At 37.0% G+C, this 26,412-nt stretch overlaps 5 protein-coding genes across 6 annotated transcripts; all 5 read right to left on the bottom strand.

Moving 5' to 3' along the window:
- Positions 1 to 3,662: 3,662 nt before the first annotated feature.
- LOC126625743 (uncharacterized) lies at positions 3,663 to 6,408 on the bottom strand. 2 transcript variants are annotated; one of them, XM_050294802.1, is made up of 6 exons: positions 6,275 to 6,408; positions 5,889 to 6,177; positions 5,668 to 5,801; positions 4,375 to 4,522; positions 4,178 to 4,284; positions 3,663 to 4,086 (listed from the first exon to the last, which is right to left on the bottom strand). In XM_050294802.1, exons 2-6 carry the CDS (start codon positions 6,142 to 6,144, stop codon positions 4,045 to 4,047), a joined length of 687 nt encoding a protein of 228 aa, XP_050150759.1. In that variant the 5' UTR covers positions 6,145 to 6,177; positions 6,275 to 6,408; the 3' UTR covers positions 3,663 to 4,044. The 2 variants fall into 2 exon arrangements, with proteins under 2 accessions (XP_050150759.1, XP_050150758.1); XM_050294801.1 differs by lacking the exon at positions 6,275 to 6,408 and having other exon boundaries at positions 5,889 to 6,268.
- A 4,504-nt stretch (positions 6,409 to 10,912) lies between these two features.
- Positions 10,913 to 11,998, bottom strand: LOC126625741 ((-)-isopiperitenol/(-)-carveol dehydrogenase, mitochondrial-like). The gene has a single exon (XM_050294799.1). It carries the CDS (start codon positions 11,888 to 11,890, stop codon positions 11,081 to 11,083), a length of 810 nt encoding a protein of 269 aa, XP_050150756.1. The 5' UTR covers positions 11,891 to 11,998; the 3' UTR covers positions 10,913 to 11,080.
- A 3,493-nt stretch (positions 11,999 to 15,491) lies between these two features.
- LOC126625740 ((+)-cis,trans-nepetalactol synthase NEPS1-like) lies at positions 15,492 to 16,493 on the bottom strand. The gene has a single exon (XM_050294798.1). The coding sequence runs from the start codon at positions 16,358 to 16,360 to the stop codon at positions 15,551 to 15,553; it is 810 nt and encodes a 269-aa protein (XP_050150755.1). The 5' UTR covers positions 16,361 to 16,493; the 3' UTR covers positions 15,492 to 15,550.
- A 1,857-nt stretch (positions 16,494 to 18,350) lies between these two features.
- LOC126625742 ((+)-cis,trans-nepetalactol synthase NEPS2-like) lies at positions 18,351 to 19,565 on the bottom strand. The gene has a single exon (XM_050294800.1). The coding sequence runs from the start codon at positions 19,279 to 19,281 to the stop codon at positions 18,499 to 18,501; it is 783 nt and encodes a 260-aa protein (XP_050150757.1). The 5' UTR covers positions 19,282 to 19,565; the 3' UTR covers positions 18,351 to 18,498.
- A 1,722-nt stretch (positions 19,566 to 21,287) lies between these two features.
- Positions 21,288 to 26,065, bottom strand: LOC126625738 (LRR receptor-like serine/threonine-protein kinase FEI 2). Its single transcript, XM_050294796.1, has 13 exons — positions 25,659 to 26,065; positions 25,173 to 25,308; positions 24,995 to 25,066; positions 24,834 to 24,905; positions 24,621 to 24,692; positions 24,277 to 24,348; positions 24,106 to 24,177; positions 23,638 to 23,747; positions 23,309 to 23,482; positions 22,892 to 23,224; positions 22,501 to 22,755; positions 22,017 to 22,150; positions 21,288 to 21,914 (listed from the first exon to the last, which is right to left on the bottom strand). Exons 1-13 carry the CDS (start codon positions 25,744 to 25,746, stop codon positions 21,690 to 21,692), a joined length of 1,815 nt encoding a protein of 604 aa, XP_050150753.1. The 5' UTR covers positions 25,747 to 26,065; the 3' UTR covers positions 21,288 to 21,689.
- Positions 26,066 to 26,412: the final 347 nt, after the last annotated feature.

Here is a 26,412-nt window from a genome sequence, read left to right as displayed (position 1 = left end):
TTTTATTTGTATTGTACCCATATTTTTTTATTTATTTGTACCCATTTTTATTTTTGCTAAATGTACCCATTTTGAAGAATGTACCCATGTTTTGATACAATAATTTTTTGGTTATTTTTTATGAATGTACCCATGTTTACACACACACACACAATAGTATATTTATATTTTAATATTTTTAATCCCACAAATTATGGTTTTTTATTTAAAATCTCATTACTATAAACAACTATAAATTTTAATTTTTAATTTAAAAAATATAGTAACGTACATAGAAATAAATTATCAATTAATTTCAGGGACTTGGATCAAAAATTGAAAACCAACAAGGTTTCAGTCAAAGACTATTCATAACTAGGGACCTCATCCAAAGTCTCCCATAAATTTATCTTGAACCTCAATAATACGAAATCTTATGGTTCTCACCCTTAGCGCAAATGGAATCTCCTTCATTGGCGGTGAAGAGAAGAACTTGTGTAGGAGCACTCGAACCACATCATCTATTTGACAGTTTTCACAAAACTATGAGATCTCTTATATTTTAATCTCATCTAATTTTATTCTAATCATATCCAGCGTGAGAAATACCTTAATTCGTCGTAGAATGTGGTTGCTTCCTCTCATGGTTCTCCATTGTGTTGGGCAAAGTGGGGGAATCTTATAGTCTTTTATATACGACTATTTCTCAGTTCATGATACAGTTAGAAACTTGAAGAAGCATTGTTTTGATAATCTTTGCAAAACATCTCTGTCACGCGTGCTACCAATTCACCATTGGCATTTGGCTCCCTTATTTTAAAAATAATTTAACATTATTTGAGTGATTTAACGGATCACACAAGTCCTTTTACTATTCAAGAGTCAAATTCGAACTTAAGTTTTGTGAGAATATTTGCAAATTTAATCATCAACCATTAAACTATATGATCTATAAAATATAATTTAAATAAATAATCTCTCTTGCATCACTTTTAAAAATATTAAACATGCGGAATCGTCTGCATATGCACAACAGTTTTTCACATTGATATTCTAGATGGCTAATCCAACTTTAAAAATCCATAACCCAAGGTTATGACCTAGTTGTCAAACAATAATTTTCAAATGCAATAATAAAAGGGAAAACTAATGAAAATAACTTCAAAATTTTGAGTTTTAACAATAAGGACAAAATAAAGGATAAAGTGAATAGTATCATGATTGACTTTTTAGTGTAAAAATATCATTTTTCGTTAAAATAAACAGTACCGAAAACTTTTCGTTAAAGTTCCCATAATAAAATGCACGTTAAATTTCAAAACACAGCTTAGCATGGACTCTAACTTTGTTTACTTTCCGATTTCGTACACGTCTGTTTACTTGGGACAAATCCATGGGATTAACCAAGAGGTTTCATACACATTTTTTTTAATGGCAAATTTTTCCTAGGGCTTTGGAGTGTTCTCATCTTTTAATTTAAAGCTTGTGTTTGATAGAAAACTAATAGAAAATCAAAAGGTTTGTAGCTCAAAGTCATCTCATTAAATTATACAAATTAAAATGCATCACTTTATGCATGCAAAGTTTGTAGGCTATAATATCTATTAATTAATGAAATTCTCTTTATTAACTAAAAGAGAGTGAAAAGATGGGAACATTTTTTCTCACAACCATAAACTACGATGTATGCTTACCATACACATAATTAATTGACACGTGTCATTTTACTTAATCTTAGTTATTTTTTTTTCAAAATTGAAAAACTAACATTTAATGTGAAAATTAACTAAAGTTAAGTAAAATGACACGTATAAATTGAGACATTAATTTGTAAAATTAGTGTGAATTCACAATGGAAGTAAGGTAATCATTTCATCAAAAATCGTCTGCTACGCAATTAAACAAAATGATAGTTACGCGAATTACATAACGAACCTAAAAAATTAAACTTCGCTCATATTGTATAGACTAAATTAAAATATTGCTCGATTATAAAACACCATCTAAAGTTAAAAGTCTTATCTCATTAACTCCATCCCGAATTCACAGTTTCATACACATATATGGGGCCGTCTATTTTTTTTTTCAAAAAATGCACCATAAGCATATTTGGATTGGAGGTAAAGATTTTCTCACTTTTTGTTTTTATTTTATTTTTTGAGGTAAAGATTTTCTCACTTTTTACATCCCATATCTTACGGCACTTACAAGATGACCCATATGTAGCATGCCAAGTGTCCGTCGTTCTAGAATGTCGAGGCACTTTATTTGGAGATTTTTCACAGAGACCATCACAACCCTAGGTGCTAGGGTTTCGACGTGTGTTGTCCACGTGTACAGCTGCGATGCCCGGATCTCGTCGATTACATCACGATCGAAGACACCGTCCCCACCCCTCCCCCCGGGGAATCTTCCAGCTCGTTGGGCCACCACCCGACGTCGACGCCTTCCGCAAGATCGACGGCTCTGATTGGATGATGATCAGGTCAAAAGTTAGGCGGGCCCCACCACATGCTGTATTCAAACAGTTTATTAATGCAATTTTTAGTAATAAAGCTTAGGCCACAGGTAAGCATGGAGTGGAAGTGGGCCCGGTGGGGCCCAGAAAGCGGAGGGTATGCCGGTGGGAGAGCGAGTGGACGCATCTGTCCAGGTACCACGGTCTCCCATCAGTCTTATGTCACCACGTGTAGGGTTGCTTTCTATGGGCCCATGGCCCAGGGTCCATTTCTTCTTCTCCCTCCTCCTTGTTTTATCTTCACGATCCTTTGCCTTTGTTTTTATTTTTGTTTCTTTTTCATGGTCGACAAAGTTTGTCATTTGGATTTAGTAAATTTGTTTGGCATATAGATTGACCGGACAGAATCAACTTGGAATATCACTTTTTAAATTCTACGAATCCAGCAATCTGAACTATTCAAATTGAATCTAACGATCATCATTAACTTATTGTGTTAGTTCACCTCACACAAATTAAGGGCACATATATCTTTTTCACATAAATTAAGGGTTAGAAGTTCCTGATCTTTAGGCTCCGGACAGTAAGATTTGGAGAAGATCCAAATGCATAGATTGACAAAGGAGAGCTATAAAGCTAGGGAGGGTTTTGATCCATTTTTGCGCTTTCGCTTACCCAATCTTACACGTGCATATAGAATGCTGCAAAAAGTTGTAATCGATGAAAGTTTTTCGACCATTTTTATCATGTTTTAATTAAGTTCATGGTTTTTCAACATGAATTTTATTAAATATTAGGAGTGAATTTAATTCTTAACAAACAATTTTTTAACCCGTGTCAAATTGTATATAATTTGATAATTGTTGTGAATAGATTTATTAATTAGAAATGTGTTTGTGCAAACGTAAGGAAGAATCCCAATACGATTTTGAGATCAAATCGTCATAGGTTTGTATTACTTGCAAGGAAAGAAAATCCATCATGATTAGTATACATAGGACAGGACTAAAAGGTAAGTACACAATTCTGATACACCTAACCCCTTCTGTCTTTACCGTCCCCTCTCTCTCACCCATTTTTATGCTTCGGAAAATTGGAAGTTGTTTGGCCTTTGTATATAATTAGATGATGATAGTTCTTCCTGCTATCCTCCATTTTTTACCCCACAAGTCAGTGATTCTGTTTGGGCAGAATTCTTTTGCGGTGCAAGAAAAAGCTCATGAAGTTATAAGCCACCAACAAAATAAATATACTGTCAAGGAGTCATGGACCATGGCATATAGATATTTTCTCACATCAATTCAAGAACCAAGAACCATCAATGCACTACTTTTAAAAATTAGGACCACATCTCGGCGACAACAATTTTAGATCACATTTCACAACCAAAATCTTCAGCAACAAGCTCCTTGGACTTTATTTCACGTGTACGTTGGCAGATCCGGTGCTAATCGAACCCAAGACTTGCTGACCTTTAGTTATACCCAAGCTTTCCTTTTTCATTTCTATAGTATTGGTGCATTTCCTCCAATATTGAACTTGAGATGGATGAATGTATGATGTATCTAACTATGTGAGTACCAAAGCATGTGTTTGCTTCCAGATGATCAAAATTTGAAGTTGTCCTTCAAGTATAACACTATCTCTTGCTGCAGAAACATTGAGATAAAGAGTGAGATCAGCCATTGCATACTAGAAGTACTGAAATGTGTTTAGGGTTTAGTATACAACAGTACTTACAATCAAGCAAAGAAGAAGGCATCCGGCGGCGCCGGGGAACAAAGCATACCAAAAACTCAGGTTATGGAACTTAGCTCCATCAATGAAGAGTATAGGCAAGCTTGCAGCTACAAATTGAACACAGAATGAGTTGTGCAACTGATTTTAGTAGCAGAAAAAAGAGAATAATGAAAAAGATAGCAGGAAGGAGGGATTACCAGGTGGATGTGTGGAACGTGTGCAAATCATGAAAGCAACGGATGCAGCTAGGGCAAAGCTTCTAGCAGGCCATCCAGGGCCAAATGTGAAAAATGCAAGCACCCCAATGGCTGCACAACCTATTTGTGCCATGAACATATTGTACTTCTGCCAAAATCACAAGGGAGAGTTAACGTGTTATTTCAATACACTATGCTTTTGATTATCTTAAATTGAAATGACCCTCGTTTTACGAATAGCAAATTTGTTTAACCGTCAAATCTAAGTCGAGCACTTCTAACTCTATTGATAATTTTTCGATCAAGATGCACTTAAGTTCGACTATTTCATATTGCACTCTAATATATGTTTAACCCTTTATTTGACCTATGCATGTAGGTATTTTCACATACTAAACGACTAAGCAGAGAGAAGAAGAGGTATTTGAATAGAGGATATCAGATAAAGTTAATTACTTGAGCTACAAGTTTCTTTACAAGAGTTGTAAAGTTTGGCAAACTCATATACAAAAAATGTCGACTAATTGACATTTCCCCATTTACTTTTCAACATTTTCCTAAATGAGAGTCCAAATGTGACCAATACTCATATCAAAGTTTGGATCAAAATAAGGCCCCATTTGAAGAAAATCTGGGCTTATTGTTGCTACCTTCCATTTCCATCACATGAGGTCCATTACAAGTGGAGTTGTGCCAATTGTATGCATGGACACGTGTCTATCATTGACTCACTACTCAAACAAGGTGGTCTACTTTTTTTTTTTTTTTTTTTTGGTTCAAATAAACAAGTTGGTCTACTCAAAGGAGAACAAAAGTTTGGAAAAAAAAAAAAAAAGGAGAACAAAAGCAACTTATGGCTAACTTTTCTTCAAAACCTTTTCGCTCTTTCGGCGATACAAGAAAATTTTATTAATATGAAGAAAAAGAAGCTATACATGATTAGACGAGATATAAATCTTATTCCTCATCAAAATAATATATTATAAAAGAACAAAAAACACTTGTAAAAGAACAAAACCTAGGCAACTTATGGCTCACATTCACCAAATAGATTATAAAAGAACAAAAAGCACTTGTGGATAACTTAAGAAAGAAATTTGTATTTATGTCGCATGCTACAATAACATTTCATAAGTTACGTGATGGGTGTTAGAAGCCTCAACAATATAATTTTAATTTTATTATATTATTATACAAGTCACGTGATGAGTTCTATATAATCATATATATATCATCAGTTATATGCAACAATATCTCCTAATTTAAATTCAGAAAGTAGAACAAATTAAATACCCGAGCACCAGGAGCAGAAGGAGTGGCAAAGAGGACTGCAGAAACAGCTCCTAATGGTGCAATTGTCATTGAAATTCCTTTTGGTGCTAATATCTGATCCATCCTTCCCAATAACGCCATTGCTGCAAAAGCCCCTATTTTTCACCAAATGATCATCATTAATGCAGCTAAACACATGATTAATTGGTGTTATTATTTCTAATCTCTATGATTGTAATTACCTGCAGAAGGCCAGATAATATCACTGAGAGAAGGAGCAGCCGAACCCTTCTCAGGCCTCCAACTGTCCCAAAGTGGTGAAGCAAAATTGCTTGAAGCCACAATCCCATAATATTGATTTCTTCTTTTGATGTTTACTATGCTTCTGCTGTTGACATGTTCTAAACCAAAAAGTGCTTTTGCGGGAGGGGTAGAAGTGCTTTTGGGATGAAGAAGATGGTGATGAAAACTAGAAGCCCTCATCAGCTGCATGCCCATTATTTCTATTGGATGTTTCTTTCTCTTCAATTGCTGCAGATGGAGATGGAGATGGATATGAATATGATTTTAATTTAGGAAGATGAAAAGGTCAGAGAGGCAAAGAGAGACAGAGAGATTTATATGTAACCGTTGGGAGTTGAGAAAATCAGATTCGCCAATTAACTGGTCTTTTGGTGGAGTCGAAAGGCCATTGGCTGTTGGGCAATTTGCCACACGACTGACAACTCCATATCTACAGATAACATTTCTAAGAAGAAGAAAAATTATAGATAATTTTATCAGCCACTTAAAGAAAATGTGAAACCATTCTTTCTTTTATAAAAAAATAGTCGTTATTGGCACTTTAGAGCATCTTAGATGTCGAATCTTAAATATGAAATTTAAATTTAACAACTTATATGATACTTTGATATATGTAAACTTTTGCTTTTCATCTGATATACATCAAATTAAACTGTAATTTTATTCCACTAAATTATTATGATAATGTTTTAAAACAAAAATTAATAAAATGCATTTAATAATCAATTAAAAAGAGGTTTGAAGTTGTTGTCAATTTTGGTAGCAAGGATGATGACTGTCAATCCATGTAATACCACATCAGATTTGAACTTTTTGTTGAAAAACATTGCTGCTACTTGCTGTCTTTTTTTACTGATAGTGCTGATTTAGACATTTTGATATCTATTTTGGAATGCTCTTAAAATAAGAAAAGTAAAAATAAAAACTTAGCACAAAGATGCACTTCAATCTCTTAAAAACCTCTTGCACTGTTCCAATTCCTTCATCCTTGATTGTAATTAATCAAGAAATTACTTGTAACTCAATTAGTTAACAACATGTTTCCTTGTACTTGAGATCCACTATTAGTGTTGAAGAGGATTACCACTAGACCGTAATACTAAGTGGTCGAATAAACTTATTTTAATATTGTAGTTTAATTCAATTAACCAATTAAGTAAAAGAACAATGTGACAGCCCGTCCCGAGAAACAATTATCGTTGATGTGAAAAGACTAAAATGCCCTTAGGCGTTGAGATGTGTTGTATGTGGCATGCTATTAGAAGTGGACTAATAGGTTTAATTCCTAAGTTTTTTGACCCAAATGGAGGTTAGAGAATTGTTTGTTTTGATTGGTGACTTTTGGACCACACACACTACACCTCACTTTCTCTCTCTCATCCTCCCGTACTCTCTCCCTCTCGGACACACTCTCTCTCTCTGCAATTGTACGGATCACACCCTAAAAACCAACCATTTCTCACAGATCAAACTTGCAGTGACCATATCTGAGATCCTTGAAGGTCAACGAATTCAACCATGTCATTTTTGACCTTGAAACCATAGGAAAACCTTAGACCTGAGAGGTCCGTCGAGGTACAGTACCACCGAAGTGATTTTCAAGGTTTCAAGCCATATCAAGACTCCTAAAGGTATCTTCTCTCCCTTCTAAGTGTTTTGGATGAGTTTTGGCTAAGTGTAGACGTAAGGAAACCATGGAAATCGAACCTCCGAAGGTGGCACTGTTCACCAACTTTTAAACCGTGAGTTTCTTTAATTTTCAGAACCATAGCAAGCTTAAGGAACTTCCCACAATGCTCAGAGTGCATCGTTGGTGAAAATTAGACGTCGGAAAGCCCAGGTTCGAGGAGTTACAGAGGTCACCGGATTTTCGAGCTTGCTCCGACGTGATCTCGTGGAATTTGAAGCTTCAAATAGGTATAACGTGGTCCTATGAACCCTAAGCTTCATTTTGGTGGTATTTTCGTAGGAAATGGTTGAAAAACGAGTGAGAATAATATGTTTAAAGATTTTTCCAATTTCTGGCGACGGCGACGGTCGACGGAGTCTGAGGTTGAAGACGACAGAATATTCCATCAATTCTGACGCCGTCAGTTAAAAATAACAGAATATGTTAGGCTTTAACGGAATATTCCCTAACGGCGGTTAGTGAATCCGTCAGGTTTGGCCACGCGTAGGGCCGTGCCTCCGCCGGCGCGTGGCGGCACGTGGACGGTCGAAAAATTATTTTTAAAATATGGAGATGTTCGTAAGGTTGTGTAGATCACGTTGGTATATTCAAACACCCCATTTGAGCATTGTATGATAAGTTATTACCTATTGTTGGTTATGTGCGTTAAATAATGTTTATTTGGTTATTACGCATATAAGTGAGGCCTATCCTGAGGACGAGCGCCATCAATCAAGTCTCGGGGGTTACGACCCTTCAACTTATCTATGAATGAGCAGTTATTTTCAGTATATATATATACTTGACGTTTTTCCCAGAAAACGTATTTAAAGGAAATGTGATTTAAATGCCATGCTATGCCTATATTTTATTTTGGTATATGCATTATCATAATTATGCATATCGTTGCATGGTGCTGTGGAGGCCTAGGTAAGCTTAGGTGATTTATGTTTGGGTTATATGAATTGTCAATGATGCGATATGTGATTGAATAATGTTGAGCTCATAAAACTGCACTTAGGGTGATTGTGATTTAGCCAGAGATATGACACATGTCTGTTTATTATGTTACCTCCTGCACTATATGCTCACATTGGATCCAATTTAGGTGCACAGTCTTGTCGTACAGACCTTATTTATGGTCCCAACTTGTAATTGACTAGCGATTTATCGCCCAGCTATTATGTGAGAGTAGTATCGAGCATGATTATTTTACACCCATTATTGTCGTACAAACCTTTTTATTGTGTTCCGACTCTTGTGCAGTATGTTGCCGTATAGGTCATTGTAGTGACTCCGGCTAGAGTGACTTTTGAGCTATGAATTCAGCCGTACAGACTACCACAGAGGTTCCGGCTAACATGTTATATTTCTATGAAATTATTCTTACCTGAATTGCTTACTCTATTATATATGGGCATGGCATACATACAAATATGAATCTTGATTTATTGAACATGATTTGAGATATTTACATAATTATGTATTCTATTTCTGGGAAAGTATCTATATACTTGTTTTACAGCGAGGGGTTAGTATATTCAAAGGAAAATAAGGTTTTCGTGTAAATGTGTTTTACTAACCCACTCAACTTTGTTTTTCGCCCCTCTAGGTTTTAGGTAGCAGAGTTTGGTGGCTATGAGGAATCTAACGGTGTTCTGACAGAATCCGAAAAAGTAGGATTCACCTTCGGGTGTTGTATCTTAGTAATTGTCCTACTTGACTGCAACTAGACTTTCTTATTACTCTGAAAGTATATTTATACACTTAGACTCCCACTAACATCCCTTCTTAACTGGGATTGTTAGTTGCTTGGTTTTAAATTGTTCGTTTTTCCTTACTCTTTATCGCTTCCGCTTTGCACACAAGGCTACGTCACGCTCGTGTGACGGTTAACACGTCCCGACTTCGGTCGAGGTGTGTCAAACAAATTGAAAAATAATAAACTATTGAGAGGGCTAAAAAATAGTCCATTTGGTTGGAGATGGTATATAAATATGGTATGACACTATTCATTTAAAAATAATTTCTTGCAGGGCTGTAACTCTGGACGAGGCTAAACATAACCCCTTTGAATAGAGATGGCCGTAGTGCTCTGCCCCTTGCCACTGGTTCCCTTGTTAGTACAAGTTGTAGAAAATTTAAATGATACATCAAATGCTCCATTATAAAATAAGAATAAATGCTATGGAAACCAAATTTGCAAACCAAATGACGTGTCACTAATAAGAAATAAGCACATTAATCAATAATTAAGTAATAATACAATCATCAACAGCTACATCATTTGATTTGCAAAATTTGATTTTAGATTTTGGTTTTCCTAGCATTACCCATAATATAATATATAAGGTTTATTAACTTAGATTAGGTATCTAACTTAAATAACTTTCAAGACCTTGTTTAGATAAATTACACATAAAAATTAAAAAGAAATATTGAGTAATCAATCTATGGGTTAATTTTATAGGAGTACAAAACCTTGTTTCAAGCAATCAAACAAAAAGAATAAGACCATCTCCAATAAAAATGACTAAAGATCTAAAAGTAAAATAATAATTCGATTTACTTAAAAAACTAGTCTCCAATAGAGAGCTAGGCTATAAATATTGGAGCCCACCTGGCCAAATAATAGCCAAAAGGCCATCCGGCTGGCTAACTCCAGCCACCCCTCCAGCCCGTTTCATGGGCCCAGCTGCCAGGTTTTGTTAATGCTTCAAATCCAACGGTTGGATTTCAAAGCATCCAATTAAGCTAAACTGCAAGCAAGTATTTAATTAGCTAAACTGAAAGCAACACAAAAGCACAAATTCGTGATTAATTAGCTACGTATGTCTTTCTTAATTTCTTCATGTCACCAGGACCCTCATCAAATAATCCCAATTATTAATTTACTATCTTAAGACTGTGGTTGCTGCTTAATCAATGGGTTAATGGGTATTATTATCTCAAGAACCCACTTTCTGAGTAATTGAGTATGATTCCATATGAAGAGCAAATTAATCTCAACCAAAGTTTCAAATCAAGGTTTCCGATCTACTTTGTCCATTCAAATTAAGTTGGGTAAATATATCTTAACTTCGAGAATATTTAATAAAATATGTCACAATACCAAATAAATTTGAAAAGTTCAAAAAACATTACAAACTTAAAATGTTGTCGTGTCACTTAAAATCATGTCCAGATAACCTTATTTGAATAGGGTAGTTTAATTCAATTAACCAATACAAGTTAAGAATAAACTTAAAAATAATAAATTATTGAAAGATTATGTTTAGCCATTTCGGTTGAAGATTGTATATGAATATGGTCTGATATTGTTTATTTAAAAATACTTTCTTACAGGGTTATTATTCTGGAACTATGTTTAATACTTTTAGTTGAAGATGGCATAATGGCCAACCAAATGCAAACAACATGCTCATAATTCCATAATATTCTTTTGGAGATGAATCTTGAGTTTTATGTCTTAACTCCACCATCTACAGCCAAATTATGGGCAGTGACAAATTCAGAGTCATCCGAAGCCAAGAAAAGGGCGGCGTCCGCCACACTCTCCGCCGACAGCACCTTCCCTGCGGCTTTCAACCTAAAGCGCGGCTCGAACAACTTTCCAGCATCCTCAGCCTCCACCTTGTAAAATGAGCATAGTAATGGCGTCACCACCGGTCCCGGTGAGACACAGTTGACGCGTATCCCGTACGCGCCCAGTTGCAGACTCGCCGACCTCATCAACCCCAACACCGCATGCTTCGACATCGTGTAGTCCGTGAAGAACGGCCCCCCTACACTCGCTGCCACGCTCGCCGTGCACACGATGCTCCCTCTCACACCCCCCTCCACCATGGCCTTCGCCGCATGCTTCACACACGCTGCCATCCCGCGGACGTTGACTGCCATGAGCTTGTCGTAGTTGGAGAGGTCGAAGTCCATCACGGTCTGCTTTGACGCGCTGCCAATGCCGGCGTTGCTGAACATCACATCGAGGCGGCCGTAGATCTTGACTGTGGATTCTATCAAGATTTTGACCTGGTTCTCGTCGGTCACGTCGCAGTGGATGTAAGTGGAGCGGTCAGGACCGATCGATGCGGCTACGTTTTGGCCTTTGTCGTCCTGGACATCAGCGATAACCACAACACGTGCGCCATGCAAGGCAAATTTCCGTGCGGTTGCTTCACCGATGCCACTGGCTCCACCAGTGACGACTGCGACCTTTCCTTGAAGCTTTTTGATGGTTTGGCAGACTGAGCCAGTGTCGACTGGATCCGCCATTTTCTTTGGGCAAGGTTAAGCAAATAATTAGGTTAAGCTGCTAAGTCAGCTACTTCCCTTAAACCTAAACGGGAGTTGGCAACATCATTAATAGGCTTTGTAAGAAAAGATCTCCTAATCATGAGAGATTTGTCAACGTGAACAGAACACATGGTACATAACATGATGTGTTATTAATAGGAAATAACCATATTAATCAATAGTTAATTAATAATTCAATTATCAACAATCACAATATTTAGTTTGTAAATTTGATTTAAAATTTTGATCTTCGAACATTATCTTATCATTTGGTTTTCAAAACCAAATTTTAAACAAAATGACATAAAAAATGATGATTGAAGAGGTCAAAGTCCATTAAGGTCTGCTGTCACGCGCTGCAAATGCTGGCGTTGCTGAACATCACATCCAGGCGGCCGTAGATCTTGACAGTGGATTCTATCAAGCTCCTGACCTGGTCCTCGTCGGTCACGTCGCAGTGGATGTTAGTGGAGCGGTCATGACCGATTGATGCGGCTACGTTTTGACCCTTGTCGTCCTGGAAATCGGTGGTAAGGTAACCACGGTACGTGGGCCATGCAAGGCAAATTTCCGTGCGGTGGCTTCACCGATGCCACTGGCGCCACCAGTGACGACTGCGACCTTTCCTTGAAGGTTTTTGAAGGTTTGGCTGACTGAGACTCTGTCGCCTTTGGGGTCCGCCATTTTCTTTTGTCAAGGTTAAGCTAATAATTAGGTTAAGCTGCTAACTCGGCTCCTTCAATTAAACCTAAACGGGAGTTGGCAGAATCATTAATATAGCTTTGTTAAAAAATACCTCCTAACCACGACACATTTTTTAGTGCGTTCCTAACATTGGATGTCATTAAACAATTGGTAAAATTATTTTAAAGTGTCCTTTCTAGATTACCTTGCAGAATGGAAAGCCTTGGATAATCTTGAAAAAGCCGTTGAAAGCTCAACTCGAGTGAAATCATTCAGCTCATAGAGACAAAAAGATGAGAGTACGACAACTTCTATTTTCTTTTTTTAGGCAAATTGGTTGATTTGTCTCATGAACTTATATAAAGGTGCCAATTTTCCCTTGAATTTTAATTTTAGTCGATTACCCTCTAAACTTTTATAATTAGCCAATTTCTCCCTTGAACTTTAATTTTAGCCGATTATCCTCTTGAACTTTTATAAATAGCCAATTTTCCTCCTAACGCTAGATTTTAAAAAATTTCATCCAATTTTTTATCCATTTTAATCATGCAGACAACACATGACAACTGTATAAAGCAAAAAGAATGAAAAATTGGATGGATGAAATTTGGATGAAAAAGTTAAAATCTAATGCTAGGGGGGGTAAATTGGCTATTTATAAAAGTTTAGAAGGGGTAATCAACTAATGTTAAAGTTCAGGGGAGAATTAGCTAATTATAAAAGTTCAAGGGGATAATCGGCTAAAATTAAAGTTTAGGGGGGAAATTGGCACCTCTATACAAGTTTATGGGGCAAATCAACAAATACCTCTTTTTTTTTAAGCAGATCCGGGGTGTGATGATGTCAGGAAAGAGCCACGTCACCTAAAAGCAATGTCGATGAAGGCGTGTAGGTGCACTATTACATTGTGGGGATTGTATGTCTAAGGATATGTAGTGTTCCGCTCCTTGTTCCGGACACACTGAAAAACCTCCCTAACCACATTTTCTGTCTTCACGCATCCTGATTCATATTACATATATAGGGTAATGATAAGAAGACTAAATGATATAAAAGTTGATGATTTGATTATTACGTAACGGGTTGGTACCGTACTTATTTTTTATTGGTGACACATTTTTTAGTTTACAAATTTAATCTACAAATTTAGTTTACCTATCATTACCTAAATATGGTCCGTCAAATAAGCAGTAGCTAGTATTATAGAGCTTTTCTAAGTTTTCTAGGTTGGTGAGGGTGCGACTCATTACATTTGTCATTTCTTTTCGAGAACAACTTGGCACGAATGCTACAGGGACTTCTGGTATCAATAGTATACAACATTATATACCCAAAAAAAAAAAAATCACACTTAATACAATATTGGCATGTGCAAAGCAACGCTGCGCAAGTTCTATGTCAATGGAAATATAAAAGTATGCAATATTTAGCATTTGCATAATTCTTCATTTCAGAAAGAAAGAAAGTTCTCCTTCCTTCATAACTTGTTGAATGCCCTAAGTTGTTATTATCTGCACACATATCAACCTAGCGTACCCCGCCAATAGAAATATAAAAGTATAATATGTATACTTGAGTCAAATTACATCATATATATATATAGGATAGATCCATGACACCACTTTTTAATATAATTTTTTGGACACGTTTTTATATAATTCATTCTTTAATGTATTTTAACGATCTAAACTATTTATTGTTAAATCTTCATTCCAAAAACATCTTCGCAAAAAATTAGATAATTCTAAAACCATTAAGACATTCATTTATAGGAAGAAAATAAACGAATACGGTTCTCCAAGGAAAATCTAAACCATTAATTCAACGGTCATTTGGTTTAAGATTTGAGTGATTTTTTGTAGACATGAGTTTTTGGAGAAAACCTAAAAGATAGATGGTTCGAATCGTTGAAATACAATACAAAATTGGTAAAAAAAAAACGTGTGTAAAAAATTAGGTAAAAAAGGTAGTGTCCCAGATCCGTCCTATAAGAACTTTTCAAGACCAAAATAGTTTGTTAAATGGGAGTTGTTCCCGCTTCCTTGTCATCCAAACTACAATTTTAAGCTTTTTATTATTTTATATATTTTGGCAGTATAAAGTAAACGAACAGAGCTTGGCTGCTGAAAAGCAGCTGTTGATTTTTTCAGCAGCCAAGCTCTGTCCAAAGTAAACCTTCTAAACATGTGATTATATGCAATGCTATTAGAGTGTCTTAGTGTCCATGTGAACTTTGAATTTCCTTGTGCTATATTATTTATCACAGATTGGGTATTATTTGACTCAAAAGCATTCAACGCAAGCATCCGATGCAACTCCCATTGTCAGACCTTTGAATCAATTCAACAGAAAATAAGTAGTAATGGACTTTTTGTTAAGGTACACTTTCGATATTGTCTCTCCCCGTACACTTTCGATATTCTTATACCATATTGTATTCTTAGAAGCAAATTTCCTCACCGATGCTTTAGCTAATCTAAGGCCAAGTTTTTTACGTACTTGTGTTCAAGATCGTATTATTCCTTATGCGGTCAGAAATGCGCGTTTTTTTTTCTCAGTACAAGCAATAGTAGCTTGTTCTTAGTCCTGCACCCCCGTGTTCCACGTCTCCCAATTAACGTTGGAACACACTACAAATAAATGTAACTTATAAATTTGCAATATATTTCTTTAGGACAGGATGCAACTTACAAATCCAAAACATTATATCTAGGTGATAATTGGAAGTCGGGTCTCATTTCCTTTACCAAGCAACCAAAAGTCTACCGTATATAAATCAACTTTATAGGTTAAATTTACAAATTATATGATATATTATTAATAGCAAATAAGCGCGTTAATCAATATTTAAATAATAATTTAATATAAAAAAAAACACGTCACATGACTTATAAAATTTGGTCAAATTAGTATCTTTAGCATTACCCTTTATTTTTTGGAGATGAATCTTCAGTTTTATATCTTAACTCCACCATCTACAACCAAACTATGGCCAGTGATAAATTCAGAGTCATCCGAAGCCAAAAAAAGGGCGGCGTCCGCCACACTCTCCGCCGACAGCATCTTCCCCTCGGCTTTCAACCCAAAGTGCGACTCGAACATCTTCGCAGCATCCTCAGCCTCCACCTTGAAAAGCGAGCATAGCAATGGCGTCACCACCGGTCCCGGTGAGACACAGTTCACGCGTATCCCGTACTCGCCCAGCTGCAGACTCGCCGACCTCATCAACCCCAACACCGCATGCTTCGACATCGTGTAGTCCGTGAAGAACGACCCCCCAACACTCGCTGCCACGCTCGCCGTGCACACGATGCTCCCTCTCACGCCCCCCTCCACCATAGCCTTCGCCGCATGCTTCACACACGCCGCCATCCCGCGGACGTTGACCGCCATGAGCTTGTCGTAGTTGGAGAGGTCGAAGTCCATCACGGTCTGCTTTGACGCGCTGCCAATGCCAGCGTTGCTGAACATCACATCGAGGCGGCCGTAGATCTTTACAGTAGATTCTATCAAGATTTTGACCTGGTCCTCGTCGGTCACGTCGCAGTGGATGTAAGTGGAGCGGTCAGGACCGATCGATGCGGCTACGTTTTGGCCTTTGTCGTCCTGGACATCGGCAATAACCACGGCACGTGCGCCATGCAAGGCAAATTTCCTTGCGGTTGCTTCACCGATGCCACTGGCTCCACCAGTGACGACTGCGACCTTTCCTTGAAGCTTTTGGATGGTTTGGCTGACTGAGACAGTGTCGACTGGGTCCGCCATTTTCTTTGGGCAAGGTTGAGCTGCTAACTCAGGTACTTCCCTTAAACCTAATCGGGAGTTGGCAACATCATTAATAGGCTTTGTAAGAAAAGACCTCCTACTTAGGGGAGATTTTTCGACGTGGACAGAACACAAGGTATACAATATGATGTGTCATTGACTTACTAATAGAAAATAAGCATATTAATCAACAGTTATTTAATAATTCAATTATCAACAATCATATCATTTGGTTTTCAAAACCAAATTTTAAACAAAATGACATGAAAGTTAATGATTGAATTATGGGTAATGCGCAGAGAGACCAAATTTGTAAATCAAACGATGTGTCACCAATAGGAAAATCATTTGGTTTGCAAATTTGGTATTGAAAATTTGTTCTTAGCGTTACCCTTAGATTATTACTTAAGTATTGATTAACGTACTTATTTTTTTTTATTGGTGACACATAATTTGGTTTGCAAATTTGGTATATAAATTTGGTCTACAAACATTATTCATATAAAACTTCCCTCCACTTAATTATATAATAACATATGGTGTATCACTCAGTGTTTTGAGCACATTGAAAATATTCTCACTAACCACCTTTCCTGTCTTCATCATGGTTCATATTATATATGGTCACTCAAATAATTAGTAGTATTATAGAGCTTTCTAAGTTTTCTTGGTTGGTGAGGTGTGACTTGTAAGATTGCGAGGGATCGTTATATTACTTCGGTGATTTCTAGTGTCAATAATACAACATTATATACAAAAACACACATATAATATGGGCTTGTGCAAAGCAACGCTGCCCTTCTTCTATGTCAATGGAAATATAAAAGTGTGTGTATATATATTATATAACTTTTGCATAATTCATCATATCAGTAAAGAAAGAAAGTCTTCCTTCTATTACTCATATAAGAAATGCTATTCTTATCAAAACAGCTCGTTAATGGGAGTTGGTTCCTGTTTCCGTTGTCATCCAACTACACGTTTAAGCTTTTTAGTGTCGATGTGAATTTTGAATTTCCCTGTGCTATTTATCTATCTCAGATTGTTTATTATTTAACTCATTAGTATCCAAGGCAAGCATCCGAAGCAATTCCCAATGTCAAGAACTTGTTTGAAGCAATTCCCAATGTCAAGATCTTGTCTGAAGCAATCCCCAATGTAAAGACCTTGTTTGAATCAACTCAACAGAGAATAAATAGTAATGGATCGACATTTCGTTGCAGTACACTTTAACGTGATATTGCCAGTCGACTTATTTCCATTTCTAATAGAGATAAAAAAGAGTGTGCGAGTAACACTACCCTTCTCCTACCATATTGTTTTTTGAGAAGCAAATTTCCTCGCTAATGCTTAAGCTAATCTAGGGCCAAGTTTTCACATACTTGTGTTCAATATCGTATTGTTCCTTATGCGGCCGGAAATGCTTTTGTTTTTACCTCGGTACAGGCAGTAGTAGTTTGTTCTTAATCCGGCACCCCCCGACCACGTCTTCCAATTCACCGTGCACTAAAAATAAACGTAAATTACAAATTTGCAATATATTTCTTTAGGACAGGATGCAAGTTACAAATTTGCAGAGTCATGGGGTCTCATTTCCTTTGTCAAGCAACCAAAAGTCTACTATCTAGCTATATCTTTTGTTCTTTGGTAGAAGATCCAAAACTTAAAAGACATTATGTGTTTACATTAGAGAATTAGACGATACAAAATTATGAATAATACTAACAAGTTTCATAATGTAACAACATTAAACAGTCAGACATGCATGAGTACATAACATAAGCACAAAAACAATTGATACTAGCGCTTGTATAACAATTCGAGTGTGTTTGTACCCTTTGGAGTTCGAATCTCCCCATCCCATACGATCATCCACCAGTTCACCATAACTACAACTTGCAGGTGAATTTAGATAATAATTAAAGTGAATGCTCCACTAATAAGCTTTTCTTCTTTGGTTTGTTGATTTAGATTCGGTATCAAACTTAAATAACTTTCAATAGACCTTGTTTGGGGTTGAATTAAACATAAAAACAGTACATGATTTACCTAAAAACACCGCGTCTTTTGTTCGTTTAACAAAAGACCAAACACTTAAAAATAGTAAGAAAAAGAGAACACAACCAAGAATCGCCAAGTTATTGGCGAACAAAGCCACCGTCCACCACCATGTCATGTCCGGTGACAAACTCAGAATCATCACAAGCTAGAAACAGCACCGCATCCGCCACGTGCCTCGGCGTCAGCACAACCCCTTTCAAGCATGCGAACTTCTCATACGACTTCTGGACTTCTCCCACTTCCATCCCACGCGCACGGCATGTTAACGGGGTGGCCAATGCGTTCGGCGAGACGCAGTTCACCCTGATGCCGTGCACCCCAAGCTGCCGGCTGGCCGACCGAACCAACCCCAGTACCGCGTGCTTCGACATGCAGTAGTCAGTCCTAATCTCCATGCCGTGGTTCGCCGCCACACTTGCCGTGCACACTATGCTTCCCCTCACGCTCCGTTCTACCATGACACGCGCTGCATGTTTGACACACAAGGCCATACCACGGACGTTCACATCGAACAAACGGTCAAAAGCTGAAAAATCAAGGTCGAGAACGGTCTGATCTGATCTACTAACAATACCGGCGTTGCTAAACATGATATCTAGCTGCCCATATTTGTGCACTGTAGTTTCCACCATGGTCTTCACTTGTTCTTCATCGGATACGTCACAGTGCACATAGCTGCATCTATGTGTACCGATGGATTCGGCTACTTGACGGCCTAGCTCATCTTGGATGTCGGCGATCATCACCATGGTCGCGCCATGATCGGCAAACAGGCGTGCCGTGGCCTCACCGATGCCGCTTGCTCCGCCGGTGATTATTGCTACTCTGCCCTGTAATTGGTTGTTGCGCACTGTGCTCATATTAAAGTTAGTATAGATTGTTCAGCTACAGCATAACAATATAAGCTTTGTTTAGGATAGGATGAAAATTGCAAATTTGGATCCTTTTTAGATCTAAGTGTCCGGAACTTAAGAATCAGTAAATTCAGGCTTTTGGTTTATGTGAAAGAAAAATTAAAGCTCTTAATTTATAGAAGTTAGGCTAACGAAATGAGTTAATAAGAACAATCAAATTCAATTTAAGTGATATAATTTGTCTGATTCTTGGTTCGGACATTGAGATCCATTTCAGATCTCTGTCCGAAAATTGCAATATCGTGTTAGTGAGTCGATGAAAGTTGGGTCCCATTTATTTTGTCAACTAATCAAAAGTCTTCCTTAATTTTTGATCTTTTTTTTTTTGTTTTTTTTGTCGGCTAATTTTTGTTCTTTTGGAAGAAGATTCTGGCACATGATTTATCAGGAACACACAAAAGTGGCCTCAATTATGCATTGCAAAAAGGAAATGGGCTTTGCCTTCTTTCGAATTGAGTCATCTTTCTACATCACATGTTTGTACACATGCAAAAAAAAAGTATATTCATGGCTAATATTTTGCCATGCATAAAACACACACACACCACACACAGAACGTCTTTGGTTTGGGTAATGTTTTGCCATAATACTTGAAATCGAGTTCTGTGGAAAATTACAAAATATAAGCTGCTATTAAACACACACACAACGTATTTATGTGCACACGTAAAACTGTAACTAGTAGGAATGTAAGAATGCTTAGTTCCAACGAAATAGCCAAATGTTGATGCTAACGCAAGGTCTAACTGTGATTGAGCATCCTACGATATATCGACCGCACAGAGTCACACAAGCATGTGTGACATAGGCACGATACAACACTCCTCTAAAATCATGAAATTCAATATAAATTAAAACCGAAAATGAACTGATTTATTGTTCAGAAGCACAATGTACTTTCAAAAATGACCTCATTTTAATTGTGTAATTTCAATATTGTCCGAGAAACCAATGCAAATTTGGATCGTCCATATTTTTGGCACTGTGCTCAAAATCAGTCCGCCATTTTTTTTCTTCTTTCCTCACTGCTGAACATCTCTGTCCCATGAACCCAAAAACCTGTAGGATGATTAAATAATTTAGTTGTTTGTTTGATTAATGGGTATTTATTAGGAAAACTAATGAAAAGGAATTGAAAACTTTAAGTTTTAACGAAAATGATAAAATAAAGGATAAAGTGAATAATTCGATGATTGACTTTTTAGTGTAAAAATATGGATTTTCATCAAAATAAACCGGACCTGGTGTTTTTCATTAAAGTTCCCTATTTATTTTCCAGTTCAATCTCAGTACTCACTATGTCTTGCTTATCAAACTGTTTAATAAAAGACTTTGGATTTCAAAAACCATATTGTGTTAAGCAAGGTATAAAATATCAATAATATCAGAAATATCGGTAGTCCAAAAACACGGAAATTTCGATGGAAATATCGGGATATTATCAATATCGATAAAAATTGAATAAAAACCACGGAAATTGTAAGAAAAACTTGGAAATTTTTATTGAAACTTTGCAGGATGTTTATTTAGTCAATTATCTATTAGGTTATCACAAAAAATTGGAAGGAAATGCATTGCATGATGAATTTAACTATTTAAGTTGATTATATAGCGAGCTGGCAAACATTATGAATGTAGAAATATGTAGTAATTAATGAAATAAGTTTAAACACACCATAATCATTTATATATAATGAATTAGTACAATATTTTACACTTTATATATTGCATGGTAAGATACATGAGTGACTTAGTACCACATAGAATTCCTACCAAGGTCTAAACCTTGGTGTTAAGAAATGAACGATTCATCATGCGTATCTTACCTTGTTCCCAAAACCGTCAATTTGTTCTATCACCATAGCCACTAAAACCTTCAGTTTAGTTGATCTTTTACTGAGATGACTTAATTTCTGATATAAAAAATCACTAGCTCTACAGTTAAAAATTCATTTTTCCGGTCACAAAAAAATTCTCGTATTCAAAGTCTTCCACTCGCAATATGCTTATACAAAAAGGAAAAACAAACGAACGGTTCTGTTGTCTCATTGGTTGTCGTTCGCCTAACATTTGCATCAGCTTTCACTGTTTTCAATTTCTTCTCTGCAGATTTTGGCTTTCTCTATTGTTTGTTTCCTTTTGGGATTTCTTCATGAAGCATCCAGTGACCAGAAACAAATTACAAATAAAAGAAAACAATGTACATGTAGAAATTGGAAACCATGGTTGGCCTGATACATAGGTAATTTACATTCTTGCCCCCTAGGGAGGGGCAGGGACAACAACCAAACTCAATAGAACATATGAATAAGCAGTCTGTAATCCTGCAGTCATTAGGCCTTTTAGCCTAGTGATCAGCAATGATCCGAATGAGACTCGTAGAAATCGCTCGGGCACGGTGACATGACCTCTTGCTCTAGCAACTGCAACACCTGGTTCATTGATGGCCGGTCATCAGGGTTTGCATCGGTGCACCTTGCCGCGATTTCAAGAATTGCTTCCACAGTTTCAGCATCTGCATCTTTGCACCTTTTGTCTACTACTTCATGCAACCTGTTTTCTTTCAATTGGGTGTTCATCTGCAGATTAATGAATGTATGTATGAGACAAACCATTGTCTTACATGAAAAATATGAATGCATGTATCTGTCTTCGTAATCTTATGAAGGAAAGGAGCTTACCCAACCAACAACATTTAAGCCTCGTTTTACAAACGTTGGATCAGTAGGTCTTTTTCCGGTAACAAGCTCTAGCAATAGAACTCCGAAGCTATATACATCGGACTTCTGGGTGGCTCTCCCACTCTGCAGATACTCTGCAATAACCAAAAACCAATTGATTAGCATCTCCATATATTTCATATCTCAATATTATCAAGCGGTTGGTTAGTCGTCTCATATTTTGATCAAGCAGGTTTTAACTTCTAGGGCAGGGATAATTAATCCCGCACTCATTTAGTTGTGTGATTATCAGATGCTCTTATTTGGGGGACAGTAACATCACTAAATAGTAAATCTTGGTATGGATGTCCGACATAGGTGACTATATCGAAATCTGTAATGATTGAACCGTGCAATCACCATAATCTAGCTCTACCATATATACTTACAGAAGGAAACAGGGCTATGAAATGCATACAAGACCATAATATGGGAAAACACAAACCTGGAGCCAGATAGCCAAAGGTGCCAGCCACCACTGTTGTAACATGGGCATCCTCATCCACCAAAAGCTTTGCAAGACCAAAGTCAGAGACATGGGGATCCAAGTTTTCATTTAGAAGAATGTTGCTCGATTTTATGTCACGGTGTACTATCTTCGGAGAGCAGTCATGGTGCAGGTATGCTATGCCTCGAGCAGAACCCAGGGCTATTTTTAAACGAGCATTCCAGTTCAAGGGCCGCTCTTCCATCCCTTGCTCTAAAGGAGATAAAGACAATAAGAAAAAAAAAAAAAAGAAGAAAAAAAGAGAATCAAATAATCATTCACATCCATCTAGCTAGTCTGTCCCCAAAAAAGCATTCAGTTATAGCACATTCTGAGTGGTGATACTTACCATGTAAGAAATCATCTAAACTGCCCATAGCTAGATAATCATATATGAGAAGCTTTGAAACAGGGAGCCTGCAGTAGCCTCGCAGGTTAACTAGATTTATGTGCTTAATACTACCCAAGATCTCTAACTCCCTCTCAAAAACTTGATCACATCCTTCCCGACTTCTATCAATCCTTTTAACAGCAAAAGTACCACAATCATTCATAACCATTCTGTATACGGTGCCAAATCCTCCCGATCCTACAACATCCTCTTCCTCGAGTGACTCTAGCTTTTCAATGATTTCACTTGAAGGGTAGGGCATATCACCATGGAAAGTAATGAGTTTCGTACCTGTCAAATGTTCAAATTTTTGTCATCAACCATAATAAAGTTTGAGTTTATAACTGTATGAAGTCCAGAAAACATAGAGCTTACTTGCTTCTTGATTTACTTGCTTTTTAACTTCAGTGTATTTTTTTGTCACTCTTTCCTTTTTTGATGGTAACCGAACCCAAAGGAAGGTAAGGAGAATTAAAAACGCAAAGCCCAATGCAGACATTGCACCAATGAGAACTCCTTTGATATAATGAGAAGATCGTTTAGAAGGCACTGGAATATCCACAGTGAATGCAACAAATTAGCATAAGCAGATTGCTGCTTTTTACATAAGAACTTGGTTAAATGTGAGTTACAAAGTTACAGAACTGCATTTTATAAAACTTGTCATTCGCCTATAAGCTGATGAAAAGGGATCGAGAACTTGCCTGCTGCTTCATCACTCGCAGCAGTATGTGGTAGCACTGCAGGAAATCCCAGTGAGGTCCGACAGGGCTTGCGCACTTGTTGGCCACAAAGATCTAGATTGCCAATAAACCTATGAATGTTCAATGAAATTTCAGAACAAGACACATTACACAAATGGTTAACACGGGAAGAAGAGAGAATGTATTGACAGTTCTATCTGTACTGCATCTAGTGCACAATTGGTGCCATGTAATTACTGAAAAGTTAGTGGAAACATCTTTATTTGTGAATTAGTTTATCGACAAATTGAAAACTTTACAGCCAAATTGGTCTTTGAGTGCACGCGCCACACACAAACAAGACTCGGTCTCTTGGGAAACAAGAGTGAGTGTGTTCAATTTGATTAGGCCATTTTCAATCAACATGCATGTGTCGACAGAGACAGACAATTTTGGAACAAATGATGTGATGAGGGTATGAGTACTTACGAATTGTTACCAAAAGTGCTTAGAACTCCAACGTCTGGGATTTCACCGCTGAAGAAGTTGGTGGACAAGTTCCTATGACATATAGAGGCAATTATACTATTGAGACACCAATCCAATTAAAAAACTGTGACATAGAATACCATTTGGTACTTAGTTATAATTAGAGCTTACAAAGAGTGTAATTTTGAGAGGCGGCCGATAGATGAAGGTATAGCACCTTTTAATAAATTGCTTGATAAATCCCTAAAATTTCATTGGAAAGTTCATCAAAACATGAGTAGATATTAAAATCAGTCAGTTGCAATTACTATGATGATAATTCGGAAACCAATTTCCCAAAACAAGCGTTAGATAATTAAGCGCCCTATAGACTCCTTAATGGAAAATATAACAACAACAACAACAACGCCTTTTCCACTAAGTGGGGTCGGCTATATGAATCCTAGAATGCCATTGCGCTCGGTTCTGTGTCATGTCCAACGGAAAATATAAGAACAAAGAAAAAAAATGCTTACAGTATGGTGAGATAAGAAAGGTTTCCGATATCTGATGGAATACCACCTTGGAGATAGTTAGCCCTCAAGTACCTAACAGATAGAAGACAAAGTATGCAATGCTCAATTCTAGAGTCACATAACATAAGTAGATGGCAAGGTGACAACTGAAATATATTTTACAACTCAAAGAAGAAACAGAAAAGAGCAAAATCGCTTCGGGTTTCCACTTACAGAGCCCTAAGCTCAGCACAATTGGTAATTTCATTAGGAATGTTTCCATGTAAGCTGTTTTGGTGAAGTGCCCTGGTTCACATTGAAAAAGCACAATCACAAGAAAATCAAATTTGGAGGACCTCTCAGCTGAGTTTTTACTAGTTCAGTATTGGACTCACAATCTTTGTAATCTGCTGAGTTTACCAATGCTGGGAGATATGGTGCCTCCTAGTTGCATGTAAGGCAAGTTACTGCAAAACCCAATTCAAAATATATGAAAAGCACTTTGAAAATAAGCAGATTAAATCAAAAGCAGTTTGAGGAAATTGAAAAATAGGGTTTGAAATTTTGACTTACATAGAGATGACTCTAAGGTCCTGAGGATGGCAAGTAATGCCAGTCCATTTACAGGGTGATTCATCAGAATCCTGCCAGTCAATGAGAACATTTCTGCTGTCATTCAAAGTGCTTTTGATTTCCAACAATGCCAAACCTGAAGCAAAATTATTACCAAAAAAATATTAAGAACAAGATTAAATAAAACCTAAATATAATATTAAGGAAATGCAGAAAGAATGTAAGTTAGCCATTAAAAATTTGATATATATATGTCATTAATGACCAAAGAAAATCGTAAACAAGGAAATTCAACTAATTGACTAGGTAAGCAAATTTCTATCATAAACAAACAAAGGATGAAAACTTTAACCCAATGCCTCCATTTTTCATCAACAAAAAGTTCAGAAAAGCCAAAAAATTAAAGATATTAGACCAGAAAAAATTAGATTAAAAACAATAAAATAAAACAACCAGCAAAACAGAAAAGTGGAAGGTTTTTCTTACCATCTGGGCTGAGAGCAAGAGAGCAATGGGAGGAGAAGATTGCAGCTGAAATTACTGAGAAAACCCAAACCAATAAACCCTTCTTCATCTTCTTGTTTCTGAGCTCAGCCACTTTACTCACTGTACTCAAAGTTCCAGGATTTGAGAAGTAAAGAGAAAGTAGTGGGAGAGTTTCAAAAGTTTCAAACTATGATGGCAACAGTGGGTAGAGTGAGAAGCAAGCTGGGGTTAAAGGTAGGGTACCACCATTACCAATAAACTAATTACATATTTGAAGCACGAAAAGAGAGAGAGAGAGAGAGAGAGAGAGAGAGAGAGAGTGAGATTGCTTTTTTCTATAATTCATGAGCAGAGTGAAGGACAGACTTTCGAAAATGAGTCTGGAAAGTTGTGCAGAAAGAATGGCCGTTGTCCACGAATTCAAAAAATTGAGCATAAGCCTTCACAGCCTCGTCTGCAGATTCACAACCACTCGCTACAGATGGTGGCCACGTATCATGTCTGATCTCCAGACAGCAACTGTATTGAATGCTTCCCAGCAGTTGAACAAAGTTTGCCGTACAGTGGTCAAGACTCATCGCTGCGGTTAGGACAAGCTGACCGTACAGTGGCAACGAGTCTCCTTAACGTTGAAAATCCAACAAGATCCTCTCCGGATCATTATAATGAGGATCCTGAGTTATTATGAATCGTTTCCGTTTATCGTACATTATACGATCAGTTTTTATTAAGTATTTTTTATGTTTATTTTTAA

This window comes from Malus sylvestris, chromosome 6 (assembly GCF_916048215.2).
Source record: "Malus sylvestris chromosome 6, drMalSylv7.2, whole genome shotgun sequence".
NCBI lineage: Eukaryota > Viridiplantae > Streptophyta > Magnoliopsida > Rosales > Rosaceae > Malus > Malus sylvestris.
This window is presented reverse-complemented; position numbering and strand designations above follow the sequence as displayed.